This window comes from Rhinoraja longicauda, chromosome 11 (genome assembly GCF_053455715.1).
Source record: "Rhinoraja longicauda isolate Sanriku21f chromosome 11, sRhiLon1.1, whole genome shotgun sequence".
NCBI lineage: Eukaryota > Metazoa > Chordata > Chondrichthyes > Rajiformes > Arhynchobatidae > Rhinoraja > Rhinoraja longicauda.
The window spans coordinates 27,946,794-27,974,580 of record NC_135963.1 but is presented as its reverse complement, the minus strand read 5'-3'; the positions used below and the strand labels follow the sequence as shown (position 1 = coordinate 27,974,580).

The 27,787-nt window shown below is 40.1% G+C and overlaps 1 protein-coding gene across 1 annotated transcript in view; it reads right to left on the bottom strand.

Annotated features, from left to right (window-relative positions):
* agbl4 (AGBL carboxypeptidase 4) overlaps positions 1–27,787 on the bottom strand; it is a 318,402-nt gene that overhangs the window by 178,195 nt on the left and 112,420 nt on the right. Inside the window, exon 6 of the mRNA XM_078408101.1 lies at positions 5,102–5,141. Within this exon, the coding sequence (XP_078264227.1) occupies positions 5,102–5,141 (40 nt within the window). The remainder of the gene's footprint in view (positions 1–5,101; positions 5,142–27,787) is intronic.

The following is a 27,787-nucleotide window of genomic DNA, read 5'->3' as shown; positions in this document are numbered from 1 at the left end:
CAGCAGTTCTTGTTACATTTAATCACACTCCCTTTACGTGTCGCTTTTAAATGTACAGTCTAATATCATAAATACCCAGATTAGTTACAAAATGTTTTAATAATTTTAAGAAACATAGATTATTATAATTAAGTTCATTTAGAAAAATGAAAATTATTATTTTTAAACTGCCAGGACCAAATCATAGCATAAGGTCCTGCAACAGTGGAGACAGCAATTGATAGGCAGATGGTGGACATGGTGAGGATCTCTCATCTCTTTTCATCTCTGGTATTTGTCCACCATCTGCCTGTCAAAAACTCCTCTCACCTGTTTCAACCTGTTAACAACAGGGCTTTTTCCTGCCCCATCTCTCATCCAACTCTCTCCACCTCTCCATAATCAGTCCAAAGAAGGGTCCTGATCCAAAACATCATCTATCCATGCTCTCCAAAGATGCTGACCCACTGAGTTACTCTAGCACTTTATGAAAATTACTATGGAATCTGATGTCACTAAACTCTTCAAGTAATATGCCTCATATTATTTACCAACTGTGCAAATAAATCCTTTTTTTCCCCCTACGTTTCTGAAGTTCTTTTGTCAATTATATTTAACATCCAAACTCCACAACGTTAATATAACAAAATCCCAATATTAATTTCTGAGGTTCCTCTACATACTAAGAAAAATACCCATTCACCACTGCTCTCCATCTTTGTACCCTTGGTTATTTTACTATCATCCTTTACCAAATGGCTTTTGACATTTCAAATTTCTGATTAATAACAACAACTGGGCTGCCTTCATCAACTTTATGATGTCACCCCATTTAGTAGCATTTATTTTCCCTCTCTAAACCCTCCACTCCCTTCTATCTACCACAATATTAATTTCATCCACTTTCAATAGATAGATGCCTTCACCCATCTGACCCCTGTGCTCATTATGAGATTTCACTATTTTTTGTTTCTAACCAATCTCTTCACATTGAATGGATGGATTCTTTGGTTGGATTTGCTCAAGTGCTGTGGATGATAAATTGGACACAGATGGAAAGCAGGTTCAAATAAATGTTTGCAAATGAGGAGCAAACAAGGGGAGCGGAAGAGGATGCAGCTATAAAAGGAGGTGAACTATACTTAGCTGGATTGAATGCATTCATGACTGTGATGTTTAAGTATGGTGAAGTAGTTGATATCTTGTCCTTGCCCTTCCATCGACAGTTAGTTCTTCAATAATCTATCAATGGTTTATTGAATTCTAACTCTTAGTTCTTGCTCCTCACATTGTGCACAAAGGAACTTGCTATTCAATAAACATATTTGCCAGAGACCAAAAAAAGATTCATTGGAAAAAATATTTATGAGGGGAAAAAAGAGAAACTAGCCCAAGACATCCAAGTACTATGTCACTTCTATTGTACTTCTTCTTACCTGGTGCAACCCTTGTGATATGCAATGTCAGCTGAATTGCTTTTTGCCTGAATCTTCTCAATTTTAGAGTCTCAGCCTGCTCTACTTGCTCAAAACTCATTTGTGTAACATGTGGGGTCATGACTGAAATATAAGGGGCAGGGGCCTGGGGAATGTTGGTGAACAGTGAAACCTTGGAATATAAGTATATGTTTTGCTAAAAGTAGCTAAATAAATGCTGGCATTTTTCTTGCGAGGCTTCCCCAAAGAAACTGATCAGAGGATGATGGCAAGATAATGTAAGTTTTTTTATATAACTCTTCCTTGGTCTTGTTGTTCGTCCTTCGGGTTCGAAGATGACCATGACTTCACTTTCAGTTGGAGGATTGGTGACTGTGGGTCCGGAAGTGACTGGTGAGGCCAATCCGGGCCCGGAAGGCACGCCCACACGTAGGACACAAGTGGATGGCTGCTGCAGTGGAAGTGGAGGTAGCCCGGGCGTCTGTTCTCTGCTGCACGGGCTCCTGTGGTGAGCTTGCTACGCCAGGTTGGACGGTCCAGAGCAAGAGACTCCCAAGTGCTGAGGTTGATGTCCAAGTCTTTGAGGGACACTTTGAGGCAGTCCTTAGTCCTTGGTCTTAGTGCAGTAGGGGTGGCAGTTAGGGCACTGATATACCTCCTGCAAGATGTGGGAAGTGGGCGGATACATGGCAGATGCAGTTTAATGTAGATAAGTGTGAGGTTATTCACTTTGGAAGTAAGAATAGAAAGGCAGATTATTATCTGAATGGTGTGAAGTTAGGAGGAGGGGGAGTTCAACGAGATCTGGGTGTCCTAGTGCATCAGTCAATGAAAGGAAGCATGCAGGTACAGCAGGCAGTGAAGAAAGCCAATGGAATGTTGGCCTTCGTAACGAGAGGAGTTGAGTATAGGAACAAAGAGGTCCTTCTACAGTTGTACCGGGCCCTGGTGAGACCGCACCTGGAGTACTGTGTGCAGTTTTGGTCTCCAAATTTGAGGAAGGATATTCTTGCTATGGAGGGCGTGCAGCGTAGGTTCACCAGGTTAATTCCCGGAATGGCGGGACTGTCGTATGTTGAAAGGCTGGAGCGATTGGGCTTGTATACACTGGAATTTAGAAGGATGAGGGGGGATCTTATTGAAACATATAAGATAATTAGGGGATTGGACACATTAGAGGCAGGAAACATGTTCCCAATGTTGGGGGAGTCCAGAACAAGGGGCCACAGTTTAAGAATAAGGGGTAGGCCATTTAGAACGGAGATGAGGAAGAACTTTTTCATTCAGAGAGTGGTGAAGGTGTGGAATTCTCTGCCTCAGAAGGCAGTGGAGGCCAGTTCGTTGGATGCTTTCAAGAGAGAGCTGGATAGAGCTCTTAAGGATAGCGGAGTGAGGGGGTATGGGGAGAAGGCAGGAACGGGGTACTGATTGAGAGTGATCAGCCATGATCGCATTGAATGGCGGTGCTGGCTCGAAGGGCTGAATGGCCTACTCCTGCACCTATTGTCTATTGTCTATAAGTCCAGGAAAGTCCCAGTGACTCGGAGATCTACACCTGTGGGAAGTACGTCAGCAGCAACTCCGGAATGATTGTGTGAGGGAATTAGAGCTGTAACTGGATGACCTCAGGATCATCTGGGAGACTAAAGGCTTTGTTGATAGGTGTTGTAAAGAGGTGGTCACACTCCAGGTGCAGGACATAAAGAAGATGGGTAACCAGCAGGAAAGGGATGTATAACCTCCCTGATGCCAATATCCAGGATGTCTCAGAGTGGCTAGACAACAAGAACACCTACATCAGCCTCCTATTTATCAACTTTAGCTCCGCTTTCTAAATTATAATGCCATCCAAACTCATCTTCAAATTCCTGGACCTTGAAGTCAGCACGACCCTCTGCACTGGATTCTCGACTTTCTGATCATCCGACTACAATCAGTGAGGTATAAGTGACACACATCCTCCACGATAATTATCAACACCAATGCCCGCAAAGATGCATTCACAGTCCCTTACTATACTCCCTCTACACACATGACTGTGTAGCCAAATTCAGCGCTAACTCTACTAGTTTGCAGATGACATCACTGTGGTGGGCTGGATCATGAGCAATGATGATACGGAGTTCAGGAAAAGATACAGAACTTAGTAACATGGTGTCAGGACAATAACCTCTCCCTCCATGTCAGCAAGATTAAAGAGCTAGATATCAACCTCAGAAAGCATGGTGGAGTACATGATCAAATCAGCATCAAGGGTGTCGAAGTGAAAATGGTTGAGAGCTTCAAGTTCTTTGGCGTTAATATTACCAACGATCTGTCATGGACTAACCACATTGGTGTGACAGCCAAAATGGCACACCAATGCCCCAAAGGAAGACACAAAAAGCTGGAGTAAATCAGCAGGACAGGCAGCATCTCTGGATAGAAGAAATGGGTGACGTTTTAGGTCGAGACTCTTCTTCAGACGGAGAGTCAGGGGAGAGGGAAACGAGAAATATGGTAGGGTAAGGTGTGAAAACAAGAGATCAAAGGGGATGAAGGTCAGGAAAATATGGAATAGATCAGTTAGCTAGGGAAAGGTAACAACGAGGCATACAAAGTAAAGTTTAATCAGAAGGACAGTCAAACTAGTCAGAGAACTAGGATGGGAGAGGGATGGAGAGAGAGGGAAAGCAAGTGCTACTTAAAGTAAGGAAGTCAATATTCAATATTCCCGCCTCCAGACTGGGCTCCACCAACTCTCCGCAATGTAGCCATGCTCCTAACTGCCCTCAGACCAGAGGCCCCACCGCAGAATCGTGCCACGTGGCCAACCTCCATGAGGCCAAAACCTGCAACGCCAACTGCCGCTGGAAGATGCAGCACCAATGCTCACTGACCACTCACAGGCCGGGCCGACTGACACCAATCTTCACCGCATCCTCGGCCACTCACAGGCCAGGCCCACTGACACAAATGTCACTGCCGACCCTCAAAGCCTCCTCCGCTGCTCCCAAGCTGGGGCCACTGATTTTGCAGGTCCATACCTATGGGCCGGTATCACTGCTTCCGCCGATTCTCATCTTCCCCCCACCCACCCCACCCTCCCTGACCACAAGCAGGCCAGGGTCATCGACGCAACTGGGATCCAAGCGCAATTCCAGGCCGCTGCAATTTTGTGAATTATATTCCCCTTTGCTGTATCTATTGTACTTGGGTTCACTTGATTGTATTTATTTAACATATATTTGATCTATATGGGTAGCATGCAAAACAAAGCTTTTCAGTGTACCTTGATAAACATGACAACAATAAAGCTAAATCTAAATACATTTGCCTCAACAGAAATTAATATACTGAGTGTATGGACAAAATAGTATCAAATTTTCAATTTCTACCCATTTAACAAACAAAATTGACTTAAATGGTACAGGTTTATATCATATTACCCATAGTATCTAAACAGCTACTGTCTTTATAACAAAAGCTCTTCTCCTCCAGGGAAAAACCTTAAGGGAGAATAAAATCAATCATTCTGAAACTGAAGGTTTAAATAGGCAGCCATAAAAACATTAAGCCATCTCCAATTTCACCGTCACTTGATGATATGCAAAACTTAACAGGCCTTTAACTTAATGTCAGAGAAAATTCCAAACTCCGGCAGCTTTTGTATAATGCAGAAAATTTTAAACAGCATTTGTACTCACCAGGGTTTGTTATGGTCAGAAGGTCAAGGCGCCGTTGTTGCTAAAAAAAACAAAGATTTTGTTAGAATATATTTACCACGTGGTGTGGTTTTGCTCATAATCCAATCTTTAAAAGCATTGTCCCTATCTTAACATATTGACAATGTTTTAAAAAGTAAACATCAGGCTCAGTGACAAAGCTATACAGATTTGGAATAAAAGGTGTCACAAAACTGTGAGCGACAAATCACATTATTTGTAATTTCCCATATAAAAGGATCCTGACAATTTCTCTTCCACGTGGGTATTTAACAAATGGTATTACTGTTTCATTTATAAAAGAAAACGGCACAATTGTCAAGTAAGTCTGATATCTGTCCCAACAGGTGCAAATAGCCAGCCTCAATTTATTTAGGCTCCTTTTTAACAATGAGCGCTAACAGTGACACATTTGCTCACACAATTTGGAGTTAACTTATGTGATTAATTTACAATATTAACCTTCCAGATAATGATATCAGATTGCAGTAGCAAAATAAATACCTTAAAATCAAGGGCAAATGGATTTACACATAATTAAATTCAACATTTTGTTATTAAGTAAAAATGGGCAGCAATAAAAATGCAGAAAGGGACCGAGTTGTACAGTATACTTTTATGAAAACTTCTAAATTAATTAAAATAATGAGAATCAGTCATTAATAGACCATAAATGATTGCCAAGCCACCAGGGAAAAATGCAATTTACCTCAAAAGTAGTTCTGAACATTTGCTCAGAATGTTTTAAGCACAACACAAATAGTTTCTACAAATTGGTTTTTGCATCTCAATTTTGTGAACAAAATGAGAATTTCTCACAGTTCATGTAGCTAGGGTTTAAAATGACACCTGTTCTATTTTCAAAGTACAATATATTGCAAAGATATTTCACCCTAATGAAACAAAACTTGCTGTCCCTGAATCAGATGTCAAAGCATTTATTTTGATTTCAAGGCACTGTGTTAAAAATGTTAATAGTACAGCTTTTGTCAGACTGATATGTAATTTCTTGCTGCAGTCATGCATGAAAATAGTGGAATTGAAAATATTGAAAGGAAGTATAACTATTATGTACTTTGAGATACAGATTGAGGTACCTTGGTTGTCTGTGATTCAAAGAGATCATTTTTGTTCCAAGTAAAAATATTCTTAAACACAAAAATAAACTACCCTCGCTCTTCTAATTATCCTGGATCGCATACATCACAAGATGTAACATGTTCTAAAAGTACTTTTTTTTATATGTGACAACAGAGACTATGCTCCTGCAATTCCAAGGAGTGCAATCGTGACTGATGGCATGTTTTCTAATGCCACTGGACTATATTTTTGCAATACCAGTGTAATAATCCTAAATCTGCCAGATTTCCTGGTTGCTAACCATTTTAACTCCTTCCCATGCTGACATGGACCTCCTCCATTGCTAGAGTGAGGCCACATGCATTCCATTTGAGTAGGTTACAACCCATTGATATGAACACTGAATACTCCCATTTTAGGTAAGAATTCCCCCCTACCCCTTTTCCCCCTTTCTCCCCTTTCTTTCCTGTGCCTCACCCTGGTGCCCACTATCATCCACTATCAATTTCACCTACTATCCCGCTCCCCTTCCCATTGTCCCCTTCCACCTATATGCCTCCCTTTGGCTTTACATTTCATTCCTCTCCTCTCCATATCTGACCCTTCTGTCTCATTTTCATCTCTAGTTTTTGTCCACCCATCTGCCAATCAACCACTCACCTGTATCCATCTATCATTTGCCAGGCTTTGTCCTGCCCCCATCTCGTTTTCAGCTTTCTCACCAATACTACAATCAGTCTGAAGAAGGATCCTGACCTAAGATGTCACTTATCAATGTTCTCCAGAGAAACTGCCTGGCTCGCTGAGTCACTCTAGCACTTAGTGGGGTTTTTTTTGGTAAACCAGTATCTGCAGTTCCTTGTGTCAATTATTTTATGTGTATGGGACTGGCAAACTCTTGCAGAACTCTATAGTGAGTTCATTGTAGGTGTATGCAAGCCTCATATTATCAGTAACACCATGGTTCAGGGTCATCACTCTGGCTGCTTCACCTAAGCTCGACAATAGGTGCTTAAACTAAACAGCATTCATGTCCTCATACTGCTTACAGTTGTTAACCCAACAATGCCAAAATCAAATATACATATCCACTCTTAACAACATAACAAGAGTCAGAAACATTACTTAGTCACATTAATTCCAGCAGATCGTGACATGCTATCTGGAGATGGATATTTTTCATTATTTAGCCAGCAGATCATCATTTGATCATCCAACCTATCCAAACCACCTATCAATTTCCTTTTTGGGGCTTTTCCACTGACAGCCCCCCAAAAAATTGGTTATTGCACCACCTCAGGAAAGAAGTACCAGGTCAAGGACCTTTCAACAGGGGGTGGGGTGGGGGGTTAGTTGGGTAGGAGAAAGGATGAACTGGACAAAGAGAATATTGTTGATAGGGAGAGCCTATTTGCCATGAGGTTAAGGAGGTCATCCATTCAATGAGTTTTGGGGGCCAGTTAGAAAGAAAAAATCAACAAAAGTCATGGGATTAAAGAATGAGAGCACATTATAGATGCTGATTGAAGATCTGTCAGAAGTAGAAACTCAGCACAAGCTCTTTTACAGGCTTAAATGCACCTACTTCATTATTTACTCATTCTGTGAATTTGTTCTTGCCCTGTCGTTCAAATTGCATAATTGTGGAATAAAGATATAATTCAGAAATTATGTTCAAATTGCTAAAAACATATTGCATCGTAAACCTCACTTATGTTAGGCAATAAATTCACCTCAGGTCAATCATTGCATCACAATTTTGTTTTTAATTATTATAAAGGTGTAAAGCTAAATCAAAAGATCTGCAACCTTCCCTGAGGATTTATGGATTGGAAATAAATTGCTGTTCATTGTTTTAAGATGCTTTTAGCATTTTTTTTTAATTTGCACTTTGGGTATGTAGGTTTTGTTTTAAATCAACACTCTCACAAATGCTGTATTATTGTTTGGTTGCATGTTAATTAAGTTTATATAAAATGTGGCCAATTTTTGTGTGGCAGTAAGAAGGCATTTGCTCTGTTAGTTCAATGATATCAGTGTTTTTTTTAATCAATTTTGATGATTGAACTCAATCTGAAAATAACCAGTAATCTGTCAGTAGTAGTGGCTTTTCTTATGGTGATATCATTAATTGTATAACTTGCAATATAGTTAGAATACTTGGTACAGCGGCAATTTCGATTCTTTCATCGAGTCGTCTCCTTTAGTCACCACTTCACGAAAGGAGTAGAATTATTTAGCAGGCAGATCAACATTTGATCATCCAACCTATCTATCCAAACCACCTATTAATTTTCTTTTTGGGGCTTTTTCACTGACAGCCCAAAAGAAAACTAGGTTATTGTACCACTTCAGGAAAGAAATACCAGGTCAAGGACCTTTCAACATCACTGGGAAAGAGAGGAAAAAGTTTTAATTTGTGCAGATGGGGGTGGGGGGGGGGGGGAGGGGAGGGGTGCTAGTTGGGTAGGAGAAAGGATGAACTGGACAAAGAGAATATTGTTGATAGGGCGAGACTATTTGCCATGAGGTTAAGGAGGTCATCCAGTCAATGAGTTTTTGGAGCCAGTTAGAAAGAAAAAATCAACAAAAGTCATGGGATTAAAGAATGAGAGCACATTATAGATGCTGATTGACATTCTTTCTTGACATTAACAACAACAGAGTGATCTTCACGAAGTTTCAGTTTAATTAGTCGTTTATTGAAGTAGTATTACAAACAGATAGTATTTCTCCCATCATAGACTTGGTAAGAATTGTATCTAGCCAAACTCCCCTCGTGTCTGAAGCATTACATCAGTGCATTCCCAATTATACTCCTAATTCTGGCTCCTCCCAGTCCATATATGCCCATATGCCCATATATGTATTCATCTCACGACAACCCCCAAGTGTCCAAAAATAATACAGCAAGATACAAAATGATATAATATGCTAAGACAGCTACCAAACACAAATTGCTCCAACACGGTATCTAGTAACCAGGTAAATTTGGCAAGTAAGGGAGAAAGGTGACAGAGCACTATATACAGAACATGACAACCGTATTGAACTAAACATAATGACATTAATATGACTGAAGATTCATGTTAATCTTTTTTTCTGCCCTATTGAACGATCCAACTGTCAACATCACCAATCCTTCCTTTTGCTTTCAAAATTTATGTCACGATCGTAACATATCACTTCACAGCACCTCACTATGTTTGCACTTGTATATGTAATACCTAGTTAGATGGTAGATGGCAGTATGCATACAGCAGTTCAGATACATTACAGGCTTCCCAAGGCATGAGGGCAATTGATTCCCTCCACAATGCCCAAGGGCTCTGCACAAGAATACAGAACTAGATCAATGGCGGTGGCACAGCAGTAGAGTTGCTGCCTTACAGGGCTGCAAGGCAGTGACCAAAATTCCTCATTCAAAGTTCTGATCTCACCTTAATTCTGTTGCCGATCATCTCAAAAATGAAATTACATAAGATATGGGAACACAAAGGATGACTGACAGGAGCTAGGATTAAATTTTTCTGATAGGACTAATTCCTCAGAAAGTTCTGTTTGCAACAGCTGAAGTACACTTCAAGTTCAATATTAATTTTGTAATTATAATGTTAAAAAATGTTATTCAAATAAGTTTAAAGACCATCAAATAAGAAATGTATCAGAATATCTTTTGAAATATACAATGTGACTGGACTTATTTACTATAAGACTACCATAAAATCTATTCAGCCAGTCAGTATTAATATCAGGATATATCTACACAGAGCCAAGACTTATGATGCTTCAAATTATTATTGGAAAGAAATACTCTGCTTAAGTGATTGAAATGGAATTGAGGGATAATAATTTTTTGAAGAAGCAGAGGCTTCTGGTTTTCTTCCACCCTCAATATTTTTGATTAAAAAATGAATTAGCCTCTATACTTTAGCCAGTCTAACATCACCATCGATTCTTCTGCAGTATGGTTTGGGATTTTCTTGTCTTCAGTTTGCTTGTCAGTTTTGTATTCAGTACAACTGCTACAGTAAGTTGAACTACATCAAGGAAGACTGAATTTGTACACATTGCATGCATTGCCATATGGAGAATTTCACAAACATTTTCAGCAATCTGCTGCATGTAGCTTTGTTATTATTCATTATCATGTATCATCACAGGCTCATCACTTCCTCCCATGCAGTCCACCCTCACAGCGTGTTCCATCAGAAAGGCTGGAAGTATTGTCAAGGATGCCCGACAGCTTTTGCCTACTTTTCTCTTTTTTAACTTCTGGGAAAAGATGCAGAAGCTGGAAGGCACATAAACCAAACTTTGGAACAGCTTTTTCCCCACAGCTCTCTAACAGCCGAACAGATCACATATTTCACACCCCCTTCCCAGAGCTACTGCCACGAATACTTGCTCTTTACTTCATTATTGTACTTTAATATTCTTTTGCACTACTTGGCTTTTGCACTATACACTTGCACCATTCTTCTGTTTAGTCCTCATCATTGCATGTATTGTTGTATATATACTGTATGTAAACTCTTAACTCTATCAGTTTCATGTGAACAAGAAATTTTACTGCATCCTGGTGTTTATGACAATAAACTAAGTTGAATCTATAACTGTACGTTACATAAAGTAAAGTCTCTGATAACAAAATTGATATAAATCTGGCCTATCAGAGAATTTTGTGAAAAATAAACATATGATGACAGTTCAAATGCATGACAATAGAAAATAGACAATAGACAATAGGTGCTATCGGCCCTTCGAGCCAGCACCGCCATTCAATGTGAACATGGCTGATCATTCACAATCAGTACCCCGTTCCTGCCTTCTCCCCATACCCCCTGACTCCGGTATCATTAAGAGCTCTATCTAATTCTCTCTTGAAAGCATCCGGAGAATTGGCCTCCACTGCCTTCTGAGGCAGAGAATTTCACAGATTTACAACTCTCTGAGGGAAAAAGTTTTTCCTCATCTCCGTTCTAAATGGCCTACCCCTTATTCTTAAACTGTGGCCCCTTGTTCTGGACTCTCCCAACATTGGGAACATGTTTCCTGCCTCTAGCGTGTCCAATCCCTTAATAATCTTATATGTTTTAATAAGATCCCCTCTCATCCTTCTGAATTCCAGTGTATACAAGCCCAGTCGCTCCAGTCTTTTAACATATGACAGTTCCGCTATTCCGGGAATTAACCTAGTGAACCTATGCTGCACTCCCTCAATAGCAAGAATGTCCTTCCTCAAATTTGGAGACCAAAACTGCACACAGTACTCCAGGTGCGGTCTCACTAGGGCCCTGTATAACTGCAGAAGGACCTCTTTGCTCCAATACTCAATGCCTCTTGTCATGAAGGCCAACATGCCAATAGCTTTCTTCACTACCTGCTGTACCTGCATGCTTACTTTCAGTGACTGATGAACAAGGACACCCAGATCTCTTTGTACTTCCCCATTTCCTAACTTGACACCATTCAGATAATAATCTGCCTTCCTGTTCTTACCACCAAAGTGGATAACCACACACTTATCCACATTAAACTGCATCTGCCATGCATCTGCCCACTCACACAACCTGTCCAAGTCACCCTGCATCCTCATAGCATCCTCCTCACAGTTCACACTGCCACCCAGCTTTGTGTCATCTGCAAATTTGCTAATGTTACTTTTAATCCCTCCATCTAAGTCATTAATGTATACTGTAAATAGCTGTGTTCCCAGCATCGAGCCTTGCGGTATCCCACTGGTCACTGCCTGCCATTCTGAAAGGGACCCGTTAATCCCTACTCTTTGTTTCCTGTCTGCCAACCAATTTTCTATCCATGTCAGTACCCTACCCCCAATACCATGAGCTCTAATTTTGCCCACTAATCTGCTATGTGGGACCTTATCAAAGGCTTTCTGAAAGTCCAGGTATACTACATCCACTGGCTCTCCCTTGTCCATATTCCGAGTTACATCCTCAAAAAATTCCAGAAGATTAGTTAAGCATGGTTTCCCCTTTGTAAATCCATGCTGACTCGGAATGATCCTGTTACTGCTATCCAAATGTTCCGCAATTTCTTCTTTTATAATTGACTCCAGCATTTTCCCCACCACTGATGTCAGATTAACTGGTCTATAATTTCCATTTTTCTCTCCCCCTCCTTTCTTACAAAGTGGGATAAATTAGCTACCCTCCAATCCATGGGAACTGATCCTGAATCTAAAGAACATTGGAAAATGATCACCAATGTGTCCACGATTTCTAGAGCCACTTCCTTAAGTACCCTGGGATGCAGACCATCAGGCCCTGGGGATTTATCAGCCTTCAGTCCCATCAGTCTACACACCATTTCCTGCCAAATGTGAATTTCCTTCAGTATTTCCGTCACCTCGGACCTCTGTCCACTAGTACATCTGGGAGATTGTTTGTGTCTTCCTTAGTGAAGACAGATCCAAAGTACCTGTTCAACTCGTCTGCCATTTCCTTGTCCCCATAATAAATTCACCAGCTTCCGTCTTCAAGGGACCCACATTTGTCTTAACTATTTTTTTTCTCTTCACATACCTAAAGAAGCTTTTACTATCCTCCTTTATATTCTTGGCTAGCTTACCCTTGTACCTCATCTTTTCTCCCTGTATTGCCTTTTTAGTTATCGTCTGTTGCTCTTTAAAAGAGTCCCAATCCTCTGGCTTCCCGCTCATCTTTGCTATGTTATACTTCTCTTTTATTTTTATACTGTCCTTGACTTCCCTTGTCAGCCACAGTCGCCTCTTACTCCCCTTAGAATCTTTCTTCCTCTTTGATAGAATAACAAGTTTACAATATGGATATCAAAACTGTGGCAATCCGCATTCCAGAAGATTAATTAAAAGTAGTTTTCATTATTTTTAAAAATTCCAACAAACATCATTGAGGTAATGTAGTAAAGAGGAACCTTAATAAAAAGGAACTGCAGTTGCTGGTTTATACCGAAGATAAACGTGGGCGGCACGGTAGCGCAGCGGTAGAGTTGCTGCTTTACAGCGAATGCAGCGCCGGAGACTCAGGTTCGATCCTGACTACGGGTGCTGCACTGTAAGGAGTTTGTACGTTCTCCCCGTGACCTGCGTGGGTTTACTCCGAGATCTTCGGTTTCCTCCCACACTCCAAAGACGTACAGGTATGTAGGTTAATTGGCTGGGTAAATGTAAAAAATTGTCCCTAGTGGGTGTAGGATAGTGTTAATGTACGGGGATCACTGGGCGGCACGGACTTGGAGGGCCGAAAAGGCCTGTTTCCGGCTGTATATATATGATATGATGATATGATAAGAACAAAATGCTGGAGTAATTCAATCTAAAGAAGGATCCCGACCAAAATGTTACCTATCCATGTTCTCCAGAGATGCTGCCTAACCCGCTGAGTTACTCCAGTATTTTGTGTCTATCATTGAGGCAATCATGGTTAATAAAATCACTTCATATATTAATACCTCCAACAAAAATGAGGCATGCTGAAAAAGGTTCAGTAAAGCAGAACTATCAAGAGTTTTGTGCAAAGACCCCAATAGTCAAATTCTACTGTACATAACACCTTAACTGCGATCCTTCATGAAACTGATATTATACATGTAAACATACGCAAACACATTTTTCCTGCTAGCTCTGCAAAGACCTCTGCAATTGTCGAGGCCTTTGGGAGATTGATGTGGTGGTGCAGTATGGGACATCATGGAATGAAGTAATATCACGGAAGAGAAAAGACTGGGGAGGAATCAAGGAAGGAACATCAGGGAAGAGGTAATATTAAGGAAAGGCCTAACACTCAAAGAGACTCCGCTTTTGGGAATGAAGAGGAATGAGGGGAAGAAATTGTATCAGGGAATGAGGCATCAGGTCGAAGAAAAAGAAAATTATATATATATGATTGGGCTGAAGTCCAAGGCAAGGAGTTGGACATAAAAGCAAGGGCTCAAAAACACCAACAGTAAGATATAAGAATGATGTAAACACAAAGAAAAAATGCTGAAAAACAAACTTATGTGCAAAAATATCAAAGCAAAATAAAATGCCTCCTTTTACAAATCAATACTGGAGGATTAAGGATTCAGGCCTCAGTCCTCCAGTTAAATCCTGCTTCATCATTGATGGCCCTCAGCGGAATCTTTCATTAGTGCCATGAGGAAGTCTCCACGTGCATGTGCATCACAATCTGTGAGGATCAAGATCAAATTAACAGAAGTATGTTATTTTCCTGCAGTTGATCGAATTGTTTGTAATTAATGAATGTCAGTAAAGCATCGTTCGTGTAGCTCAAAATATGTTTCACCAGAAAATATCTAGACTAATGTATTCTTGCAAACCCATATTAAAACATAGTGCAACCATTTTCTTTTGGATTTCTTTCTTGCATTGCTAAGCAATACGTTTTATTCAGACTGCTTGAACAGAAACTGAGAACAGACAGCAGAGGTCAGCAGCATCAATGCAACCATCCAGCTTTTGTATCTCGCACCTACTAAAGTTAATATCTTCTGTGTTTTTGTTTGTTATACAAGCTATTCTTTTTGCTAAAGATCTGAACTACCTGTAGCTTAAAACGGTACTTAATTGAGAATACCTAAAATGTAGAGATGCAGGCAATGGATGCAGAACACATTTCATTGATAATTTATATTATCATTTGTCAATTTGTAACAGGAATTCTGAATTATTTCCTGACTACAGTTATTATAGGATCAAATGTTTGTGTCTGCCAGTTCAAGTTTGAGCCCCTTTATCTAGGATATCTTACTATTTTTCACCATGACCTAGGAATTGCATTGTCTTTCATGCCTTTATTCTTTTTGTATGTTGAATTCCAGAGTCTCAATCATGATAATGTTTGCAGCATAATTGTTTGAGCTTAAAATTCTTAAGTGCTGCTAGCCCAGTACAAAATAGCCACAGTGATTGTCGTGTGGAGAATTCCAGTAGTGGTTCCTCGTCTCAACAGCAGATAAAGAGGATAGTGGAAGAACTGGAAGAAGAACAGCTTCCCTTGGCAATGGGAACTATTCTCATTCCAAAAAGCAAAAGACTGCAGATGCTTCAAATCTGAGTCTACTGCAGGTTAGAAAACATCAAGCGCTGATGTTTCAGACTGGTGATCTTTCATTAGAACTTGGAGGGGTAGGGAAAGCAAAGGAAATGTCTATGGTAGGGTGGGAACTGAGAGCGAGTGGATGACACAGATAAGTGTTTGCTTCAAAATGGTGGTGAACTTGGTCATGGCTGAAATATGTCTGAAACAATGTGACCAGAGGAAGGAAAGGAAAAATGAAACCACAAGATGCAGAATACTATTACTGGGAATCTGAAATTAAGCACAATGCTGGGAAAGATGAGCAGATTAGGAAGCAATATAAAGGACAAAATGAATTAAATCAAAGGACATAAATCAAACCAAATAAAAAGATTGCTGGTGCTGGAAATCAGAAACAAAATCAGAAAATGTTGGAAACAACTCAGCAGACTAAGCAGCACCCACAGATAGAGAAATATAATTAACACCCCAAGTTAAAGATATCCTACCATGATAGGTCACTGTTCCAAAATGTTAACCCTACACTCTGGTATTTTTCTCTTTGCACTTATATTGTAGTTGTGCACGGCTCCATTGTAGTTGTGTACTGCATGATTTGATTTGATGGGATAACACACAAACAAAAGCTTTACACTATATATCGGTAAATGTGACTTCCATAAATTAATAATCAATACTCGGGGCAGTGGAATTTGAGAAAGTGGTCATAAAAATGCATTATGCCACATTATGACATATCTATTACTTGTCTTGGGCAGACAAGAAGCAAAAAAGATGCTCTATCCTTCAAGGGATCAGATGTACTTCAAACACCTTTGTGGTTTCAGGGGCAACTTGCAAAATAGGATCGTTTTTTCTCCTCTTACCACCCCGTCAACAGCTAAGCTGCTTTGGATACTGTTGGGAGGATGACCAATCAGGGGAGAGCAGCAGCAGTGGCCCAGTCTGTGGTGTTGGGGCTAGCCCTGAGGCACAGCAGGGAAGGGGATGGGGTCAGATAGAGCAATAGTGAAAGGAGAAGGAGACAGGAGATTCTGTGGCAGCAAACAAGAATCCAAAATGATGTGTTGCCTCGTTGGTGCCAGGGCCAGGACGCCTCCAAGCGGCTGCAGAACATTCTCAAGGGGGAACAGCGAGCAGCCGAAAGTCATTGTATATGTTGGCATAGAAACCAAGAAACATAGAAAATAGGTGCAGGAGGAGGCCATTTGGCCCTTCGAGCCAGCACCGCCATTCATTGTGATCATCCACACTTAGTAACCTGTGCCTGTCTTCTCCCCATATCCCTTGATTCCACTACCCCATTAGCTCTATCTAACTCTCTTTTAAATTCATCCAGTGAACTGGCCTCCACTGCCTTCTGTGGCAGAGAATTCCACAAATTCACAACTCTCGGGTGAAAAACGTTCTCACCTCAGTTTTAAATGGCCTCCCCTATATTCTTGGACTGTGGCCCCTGGTTCTGGACTCCCCCAACATTGGGAACATTTTTCCTGCATCTAGCTTGTCCAGTCCTTTTATAATGTTATACATCTCTATAAGATTCCCTCTCATCCCTCTAAACTCTAGTGAATACAAGCCCAGTCTTTCCAATCTTTCCTCATATGACAATCCCTCCATCCCAGGGAATAACCTCGTGAACCTACGCTGCACTGCCTCAATAGCAAGGACGTCCTTCCTCAAATTAGGAGACTAAAACTGCACACAATACTCCAGATGTGGTCTCACCAGGGCCCTATACAACGGCAGAGGGACCTCCTTGCTCCGATACTCAATTCCTCTCGTTATGAAGGCCAACATGCCATTAGCTTTCTTCTCTGCCTGCTGTCCCTGCACACTTACTTTCAGTGACCGGTGTACAAGGACACCAAGGTCATAAGTAGGAAAAGGGATGAAGCCCTGTGGAGTGAATATATGGAGGTTAGTATTAGGATTAGGAAGATAGGACAGATCAATGCATGCTTCAGGAGTTGGTGCAGAGCACTGGGATTCCAATTTCTAGACCATTGGGATCTCTTTGAAGGCAGAGGTAACCTGTGCAAGAGGAGTGGGTTGGATCTGAACTGGAGGGGGACTAATATCCTTGCAGGGAGGTTCGCTGGTACTACTCAGGAGGATTTAAACTAGAGAGACAGTGGGTGTGGGCCATAGTACGTCAGAAATTGAAAGGAGTGATGGGAAAGTAGGGGATAGGACTAATAAATCTCAAAGGAAGTCAGGCAGGGAAGTGAAGGAATAGGATGAAGCTGATGGGTATAAGTGTGTTTATTTAATTGTAAGGAGTATTGTAGAGAAAGCGGATGAACCAAAAGCCTGGATCAGGGCCTGGATCAGTGCCTGGGACTATGATGTTGTGGCCATTGCGAAAATGTGGTTGCAAAAGAGACATGACTGGCAGCTCAATGTTTTGGGGTTTCGACGTTTCAGCTGTGATAAAGGAGAGAAAAGAGGTGGCGGAGTTGCGCTACTAATTAGGACTGTCACGGTGGCATTCAGAGAGAACATATTGGAGGGTTCATCTGCTGAAGTGATAAGGGTAGAGCAATAGCAAACAGAAGACAGACGAACAGATATGTAGACAGATTGGGAGGTCGAATGTAAGGGGAAAATATACAATTAATGGCAAAACCCTCAGCAGCATTGATGTACAGAGGGATCTTGAGGTCCAAATTCATAACTCCCTAAAAGCAGGAACACAAGTAGATAGAGTGGTAAAGTAGTCATTTGGTATGCTTGTCTTCATTGGTCAGGGCATTTAGTATAAGAGTCATGATTCAGCTTTTTGGAATTTGGTGAGGCCGCATTTGGAATTTTGTGTATAGTTCTAGTCGCCCCCTTACATGAAGGATGTGGAGGCTTTGGAAAGGGTGCAGAAGATGTGTACCAGAATGATGCCTGATATTAGCCACAAGAAGAGGCTGGACAGACTTAGATTGTTTTCTCTAAAATGCTGGAAGATGCAGGGAGACATGATAGAAAAATAAAAAATTATGAGAGGCAAACATAGGGTAGACAGTCAGAACCATTTTCCCAAGATGGAAATGTCAAATACTAGAGGGCAGTTTTAAGGTAAGAGGCACAAAATTTAAAGGAAATGCGAGCGGCGATTTTTTTTTTTTACACAGAAGGTGCTGAATGCCTGGAGGCAGATAGGACAGTGGCATTTAAAAATACTTTTACATTGGCACATGGATACGCTGGGAATGGATTACCTGCAGACAGGTAAGAGTTGGTTTTGACATCATGTTCAACGCAGACATTGTGGGCCGAAGCACCTTTTGCACTCTATGTTCTATGGAAACTGGCACATCAGGGTATAATTTCAAACTTTCTGTTTATTGTGATATTTGTGTCTAAATGTCCACTGCGGTTATTATTATACTTCAACCACTTCGTCTGGCTGTTCATTCCATACATAAATCACTCTGTGTGAAAAAAATGCCCCTCAGGTTCCTATTACATTTTCCCCCTCTCACCTTAAACTTATGCTATCTAGTTCTTGATTGTCCAACACTGGGAAAAGGATTCTGTGCATTCACCCTATCTTTTCCGCTCATGTGTTTATACACTTCTATAAAATAACTTCTCAGTCTCCTATGCTCTGTGATCTGTGCTTTCAATCTTACCTATTTCAGAGTTAGCTGGTGTCTAGCTTTCTGGTACAGACTGCTATGGATAGGTTGTGCATGTCTTTTCTTGATGAGAGGGAATGAAAGAGTGAAAAATGCATGTTAAGACAACATTATCCAGCAATAGGGCCACCAGTCAATGACCAATTAAAAGAAAATATTTCAATTTTTTAAATCACCGGAGCAATATTTCCCAGGCCTCAGGTTGCAACCTCTAACCAAGCCTGGATCCATTAATAATTTTCACAGGTTAGCACCACCTCTTACGTAACCATTTCAAATGACCCCACAAATGCCATGCCCAATAATTTAATATAATCAATGTGATTTATTTATTGTTAATTAATGACCAAGGCAAATTATCATCACGTTATATAGCTAACACTTAATTAAACATAAGACCTAAGAATATGAAGTGGTATCATTTACACTTTGAAATCAACAATATGAATGTAGTTTACAACTCGAATGTGAAATTTATTTGCTCCAGGACTTTCTACATAATAATTTTAATAAAGGTCATGCAAATTGACTCAAGATTAATATTGTACAACTTCAAAAATGTACTCAAACAACATAATTGTAAAAATAAAGTAATTTAAATATATTTCAGGATCAAGGTGGCAAAGCTTGGAAATCAGAAATGATACTGAAATAAGTCAACAGAAAATTAAATTGGGTGCAATATACAACAGGCTGCTAATTCTCCATTGGCCCATTTAGGGCTATAGGCCTGAATTAATTATACCCCCTTTAGATTCAAATGGCTTTCAACCTGTTAGTCATTAAGAAATCATGCTATTCATTTAATAAAATGTCACTGAACCACGTAAATAGAAAATGCACTTTTTTCTTCTGGAGTAACATTAATTCCCTTGGAGGAAATTGTGTCCTGAGATGGGAAACCTGACCCATACACCGGATAAACTTGCAGAATTTTTGCCTCAGCATTGTTGTGTACAAGACAAGTAAATGTAATAATGCTGTCTTTTTTCAAAGATTCAACAGTTGAAAACCCTGATTGAATTTTACCTTGATTTCATTAAATATTCATAAAGGCCAATTATAAGGGCATATAAGTAGGCCACAGGGCATTCTTCCATCATTCTGTCAAAGACCATCCATCAGATAGCCAAGTTTGTATTAAGTCAAGCTGCTCCATAACTCTTTTCAATCTCAATGTTGCTTTTTTCTAAATTACAGTTCCCACCTTGATTATGATTTTTATGTAGAGGCAAGGGAAAAAATCAAATAATTTTTAGTGCAAGAAGCCTGTTCTGTGGGGAAGAAAATATAAATGAGTAAAACATCTTTAATCAATTGGTGGAATGAAAATCTTCTGTAATGAGCAGTGACATTGGCTGAGTGATGATTACACAGAAGGCGGATGCTTTAAATTCAGAATTAATCAGACTTGTTTATTCTACCCATTGAAAAGTAAACTACTCTGTACAATTTCAATTTCTGTATTATTTATCATCATTTAAGAATTGGTTAATATATTATTTAATTCTAATATAAAAGGTTCTTATCTGTAAATCAATTGTTATTGACCTGTTTTAACTTTAATATTAACAATGTAATATAATTTATTCATTGTTATTCAGAGTTAATGTGGCAACGATGTTCAGGTAACTGTAGTACAGGTGAACTATAGAACAAGTCATGGGATTAGACCTCGCAGTTCCTGCTATCCGGTTCAATCCTGACCCCCACTGCTGTCTATGTGGAGTTTATACATTCTCCCTGTGTTCACGTTAGTTTCTCCCACACACTCTGCTTTCCTGTTACATCTCAAAGATTGGTTGGTTAATTAGCCACTGTAAATTAATTCTCCTTTGTAGGTAAGGGGTAGAATCTAGGGGAACTACAAGATGGGATGCGTGAAGAATTGGTGGTCAGCAAGGATTTGATAGGCCAAAGGTTCTGTTTCTTAGCTGTTTGACTCTATGATTTTACGAGATAGAGATTCTGGTGAATGAAATAACAGCTGGCAACAATATATTATGTGCCCTGGATCCATGGAACTTGCTTGGCATCACCTGTTGGAGTGACACCTAAGGGCTATGAAACAGCCATGGGCACTCGCATGGGCACAAGCTATGCCTGCGTTTTGTTAGTTACGTCGAACTGTCCTTGTTCGAAATGTACACTGGCACAATCCCCCAACTCTTTCTTAGGTACATCAACAACTGCATCAATGTCTCTTCCAGCCATGCAGTGCTCATCAATTTCATCAACTTCACCACGAACTTCCACCCTGTCCTCAAATTAATTTGGACTACCTCTGACCTTTCCTCATCCATCTGTCTCCAGCAAAGTGGACAGATTATCAGCAGACGTCCATGAACAAACCCACTGACTCCCACAGTTATCAACTACACCTTCCCCCACCCTACCCCTTGCACGGTTGCAACCTCCTACTCTCAATTTCTCCGTTTCCTCTGCATCTGCTCCGACGATGAGGCTTTCGACTCTAGGAAATCCGAGAAGTCTTCTTTCTCCAGAAAATATAGTTTACCCCCTACTAATATGGATTGATCCCTCACCCATGTCTCCTTTATGTCCTTCAGTTCTGCTCTCATTCCCCTCTCTACAGATGGAACAAGAAGAGTTCCCCCGATCCTCACATTTCATCCCACAAGCCCTGCATTCAGCACTTCATCCTCTGATATTTCCGCCAACTTCAATGTGATCCCATGCCAGTCGCATCTTCCCATCACTATCCCTTTCCACTTTTTGCAGAGACCATTCCCTCCACAAATGCTTGGCTCACTCATCCCACCCTCTCTTCCCACCCAAACCGGCCCCTCCCCAGCTTATATCCCCTGCAAATGCAGGAGATGTAACACCTGTGCCTACACCTAAACGCCCACATCCTTCCAGGGACCCCAGCAGCCCCTCCAGATGAGACAGTGGTTTACACGCACCTCTTCTGACCTCATCTACTGCATTTGATGAGGCCTCCTTCACATTGATTGCATCAAGTATAGACTATGCGACCGTTTCGCTGAATCGGACTCACATTCAGATCTTACAGGATTCCCCTGTTGCCAATTGTTTTAAAATGCAAGATCCTTCAAATATCTGTTGGTGTGCAAGATCCAGATTCTACTGTGCCGACCCAACTTGAGGTCTGAACATATCCTCCCAACACTGCCTACAGTGTTACAATCCCTATTATTGAAAAGCAAGTCCATGCAGAGTTCATCTTTAAGGGATAGATATCTGTTCTTTAAAGCATGGAGATTGAATCAATTTACTGCACCATAATTAGCATTGCAGAAATCCAGCCGCAAATCACAGGCTTCTTTTACCTTTTGATGTAATGAGAAGATATTATTGTGACTACTACGTTAAGCAGTCTGTGACATGGGTAAATAATGTACTCTCTGATTATGGAGTTCTGGATTAGCATGAGAATGTCATATTAGTTGATGCCAAATTAAATTTTTAATCTCAACACCAGCTCTATCATCTGGTGCCATCACTTGATAATTCTTCATCCATTATTGACTAAGGTCACGAGGATGCTTGTAAGATCATAGACCAGCAGTTCGCAAAGGAGGTCAGCTGCCATGTGTTAGTTGCTTTATACAATTGTATCAATTGTTCATCGCTAGCGGCCTAGCAACTTTCTCCCTTGCCTCCCACACAAGCCTGGGATGGATCTCATTAGGCCCTGGGAATTTATCCACCTTTATCCTGCTAAAAAATCAAATCCTTCCTCCTTTTCAAACTCAATGTGCACTGGAAATATACAATCCAAACTGCAATCTCCAACTATAATCTCTTTCTCCTTGAGGAATACAGATAAGTATTAATTCAAGACCTTGTTGGCACAAAGATATGCCCTTTGGTGAGTAACAAATCCAAATCAGCATGTGAGGGAAGATATATCTGCGTGCACTCATTTTTTGATCATGAAGTCTAGAGAATGGAAAGCATTGTAAGATGATAATCAATGATCTTGCATGGCCTTCATTAGAACTTTCTGGCTATTGGAATTCCTGACTTGTGAGCATTTTGGGATTGGTTTTATGAGAAACTCATCAATGGTTCAATAAGTTACCTCCCCACCAAATTCCTACAGGCAGTAAAAGTTGACGCTTCCAGTTATACCCACAGTCTGGTGAGAGGTTAGTGACCCAAAAGCACTAACTCTGTGAATTTCTTCACAGATGCTACCAGATCCGGTAATTATCTTCAGCATTTTCTGTTTTAATTTCAGACATCCTGCATCAGCAGCTTCTTTAAATTTTCAATTACAGTAATAGCTAAACTTGGTGTATTTTTAGAACTTAAACTTGACAGATTTTTAACATAGCAGAGCATTTATAAGCAAACAGCTGTAAAAACCATTGTCTGCTTGATTGCCTCTGTCACCTCACAGACATTGACTAATGTCTTATAATGGTTCATCTCATTGTTATGATAAACTTATTCAAGATAAATTACATACTGACAATATCGCTAAATAAAGTGAAGATAGAAACACAAGAAACTGCAAATGCTGGAATCTTGCACAAAAAAACACACTGCTGGAGGAACTTGGCGGATCAGGCAGCATCTGTCCATTTCCCTCCATAGATGCTGCCTGACTGACTGAGTTCCTCCAGCAGTTTGTCTTTTAATAAGGTGAAGTTGCACATCTTAAATATTTCCTATTGCACCTCATTTATGAATTATTATTTTTCTTCTGAGTATTTCATTATTCTGTAAAGATGGATCTGATTTTATTGAGAAACAGCAGCACTTCCGCATTCTGGGCAAAGATCATTCTCCCATTTTCAAACATAATATTCTATTCAAAGGAAACATCCAGATTCATACATTTTTAAGCAATGACGAGCTGCATATCAGAAGTTTATATTTTGACCATTTTTGTTCTTTTTAATCTAATACATTGTTTAAACTATAATTCAAGCTGAAACTAGATAAATTGTTACTGACTACGAATTGAAAAAGGAACCTTTTATTTTATTTGGTACTTTAGTCATCATGACACTGATGCAAAATAGTGACACTGCACACTCTCATGAAAATAAATTAGCACTACTGTGAGTCACAAATAAAAGTTCTGCAAATTTTCATCCTAATTTTATAGAAACTATACACTGATCAGCCAAAACATTATGACCATCTGCCTAATATGCTGTTGGTCCTCCGTGTGCAGCCCCATACGCGGCAGGGTGCAATGCACAGTGTATTGTGACACATTCCTCCCAAGACTACCATTAAAATTTTCTATGACGTGCCACAGTAGACCTTCCGTCGGTTCGGACCAGACGGGATAGCCTTCGTTGGCCTCGCGCATCGGTAAGGCTTGGGTGCCCAACACCCTGTTGCCTCCTCGGACCATGTTGGTATGTACTCACCACTGCTGTCCGGGAGCATCCCACAAGCCTTGCCATTTCAGAGATGCTCTAACCCAGTCATCTGGCCATAACAATTTGCCCCTTGTCAAAGTCGCTCCAGTCTTAATCCTGCCCAATTTTCCTGCCTCCAACACATCAACTTCAAGAACTGACAGTTCACTTGCTGCTTAATATATCCCACCCCTTGACGGGGGCCATTGTAACAAGATAATCAATGTTATTCATTTTACCTGTCAGTGGTCATAATGTTTTGGCTGATCAGTGTATGAAAGCACATTGGCTGAGTCAAAGAGATCAGAGCAACTGATTATTACTGGCATAAATAACAGTTTTACATATGTAAAACCTTAGAATACCATACATTCCTGCATAGTTTTTTTTGTTTTATCGTTTTAGAGATACAGTGTGGAAACAGCCTCTTCGGCCCACCGAGTCTGCACCGACGACCTGTACACTAGTTCTATCCTACTCACGAAGGACAATTTACAGAAGCCAAGAACCTTCAAACCTGCAAGACTTTTGCATATGGGAGGAAACCCATCAGGTCATTAGAAGAATGTAAAAACACCGTAGAGGCAGCTCCAGTAATTCAGGATCAAACTCTGGTCTCTGGCACTGTAAAGCAGCAACTCTTCTGCTGCGCCACTGTGCAAAGTAATTCTGTCATGTTTGAGGTGAGTTCCCAGTAACTGAATATTCAGAATATTCTGCTCTCATTCCCCTCTCCCCAGGTGCAACAAGAATAGAGTTCCCTAATCCTCACCTTTAGCACTGCATTCAACACATCATCCTCTGATGTTTCCGCCATCTTCAATGCGATCTCACCACCAGTTTCATCTTCCCATCACCACCCCTTTCCACTTTCAGCAGAGACCACTCCCTCCGCAACTGCTTGGTTCAATCATCACCTCCCACACAAACTTGCCCTTCACCAGCTTTTTTTCCAGTATTTTCTTTGTCAGAACACACAATTCATCACACATTTAACTCACACTGCTTTCTCTAATTTTCAGTATACAAACAAACATTAATGACCAATAACCGTAGCATCAACAAGGTTATTACTATGGTTAGGATTATTATTACAGTTATTCTGATCTTATTATTTATGCTCTAATTCGTGTTCAGTTTGAACAAGTTCAATTTGTTAATTAAAGCACGAAAAGTCATGAATGTAACTGACTCAATGCAAATTAATTCGTTGAGAGATTGAGCAATAAATCTCTTCAGTATCAATAGCTAGAACAAATCACATTTAAAAATTTGCAAGATTTCTCTCAGTGGCACTCTGAGATGAAGGTTGTTTCCATGTCATGTCATTGCTCAATTATTCAAGGTTTAGTTTGCGATGCTCTCAGAAGCTACAGAAAAAAAACTGCTGGGATTCAGCAGGTCAGGCAGCATCTGTGGAGGGAAATGAACAGCCAACAATTTGGGTCAGGACCCTCCTCAGTCTGAAGCATCATCTGTCCATTTCCCTCCACAGATACTACCGGATCCATGTAGTTCTCTAGCAGTTTATTTGTTCTGTACTCACAATACCATCATCTGCAGTCTCTCATATCTATTGGAAGCTATAGCCTGGTACAATTCTTCAGAAGCTATTCTAAATTCTTCCAATTTGGATTGAAATTCTTAAGAATCTACCAAAATGTTGTTTTTAAATTACCGATAAGAATGAAAAAATTATCAGTTTACATATTTTTCTAGAATATTGAGCAAAAATACTGGGCAAGAATATTTTCATTAATACCTCATTATGCTTGAATAGAAATGTATGATAATTAGTATTGAGATTAATCCATGCATAATATAAATGACAGGCACTTTCATATTTTTAATAAAAAGTATTACATTTCAAATGTTGTTCAAGTAATTCCAATCCAGTTTTAATTGTCTTTAAACCCTGGGCAATGAATTTTATCCGTGGGACACAGAAAAATGGCAGCAACTGAGACAAAATGCAACTCGTGTTCATCCTCAATCATCCAAGGGAGGCTTTCTGTTGATAAATCTCATTTCAGTGCCAGAATTTCATTAAGCAACTTTACGAGAGTGAACGTCCATTGTCTTTATACCTATAAATGCCCAAGGGCTAGGCATGTTTTTCTTTTACTAATTTACTTTGAATTGCTCATATTTTTTAATCTTCATGTGCTTATTATTAGTATTAGTATATAAGTGTACAAACTATTTCTATGGTGTGAAGGAGCAGCATGTATCTAAAACCTTTACTGACAAGCTTCTTAACAGAGTAGTTTCCTGTATTTGTTTCCTCTTTTAAAACACTTATGCTTGGGAAAATATCCCCTTATGAAATTAACTCATTAACTCACTTAAATGCGTCTGAGATCTTGACTATCTATACCTTTAGCAGGCACCTTAAGACATTGGAAAGATCCCATCAATGCTGCCTCTGCAAAATCTTCCAAATTGACTGAAGGATAAGGATAAGCTTCACTCCCAGGCAAAACACCAATATTGAACTCAGTGGGTTCCATTCAACAAGCCACACCTGATTCCCAAAAATGTTCCTACTATGATTTATGGTATCCCTACCACTCATGGTGTCCCAATCATGCCTCAAACATCCATGCTTCCTTGCTACCACAAGGCACCAATTTCAGGACACTCAAATGCCCAACTTCCCCAGAAACAGATTAGGTCCTCAACTGCTTATTTTTACACATCCCAGACCTCCTCATATACAGACACAAAGAACTGCAGATGCACTCAGCAGGTCAGGCAGCATCTCTGGAGAACATGGATCGTCAGAGCCAGTCAGAAAAAAAAGGTCCCGACCCAAAACGTGGCCTATCCATGTTCTCCAGATGCTACCTGACCTATTGAGCTATTGAGTTACTCTGGCACTTTATGTCCTCCTGATATGCAGCCTTGGACCCAGATACTACATTTCCTTTCGGGGTTCTGCAACATATGAAGGATTACTCGCGATGGTGATTAGTTTTGCTGTATGGCGCCCATGACTAAAACAGTCTTTGGCACATTGTGGAGTGACCATACTAATATCACTGACTATAGCACAAATCAATTTCCAGACAATGGTTTTAATCGAAGATACCGTTTAGTTTTATGGGCTTTAATTGTCTTTATGAGAACTGCAAAACGTATCCAAGTAATTTCTTCCAGTGCCATACAACTTTTCTTTGATAGCAGTACTGAAAAACCTGGCCCCATCACCATTAATATTAAATAAAATTGATAGATTGGTGAATTGATCATTTTACCCTGAGGTAATATTAAAATAAATTTTCGGTGGAGATCATAGCAAGAATTACTGTGATAAGAATGATATTAAGAAGTCAGCTGTATTTCCCCCTCCCATACAATTTAAACATGAATAATGTTCAAATTTCTAACAGCAATGACATCTTTATGAAAATTGTCATTTAACATGGTGTTTTATTAAGTTATTTGGTCTAAATTTATTGATAAATGCAGGCATGCTGGTTTAATTTTTGAGCAGACTCCTACTCGATCTGAATTATTGCAGGTCAATCCACTTTAAAAAAA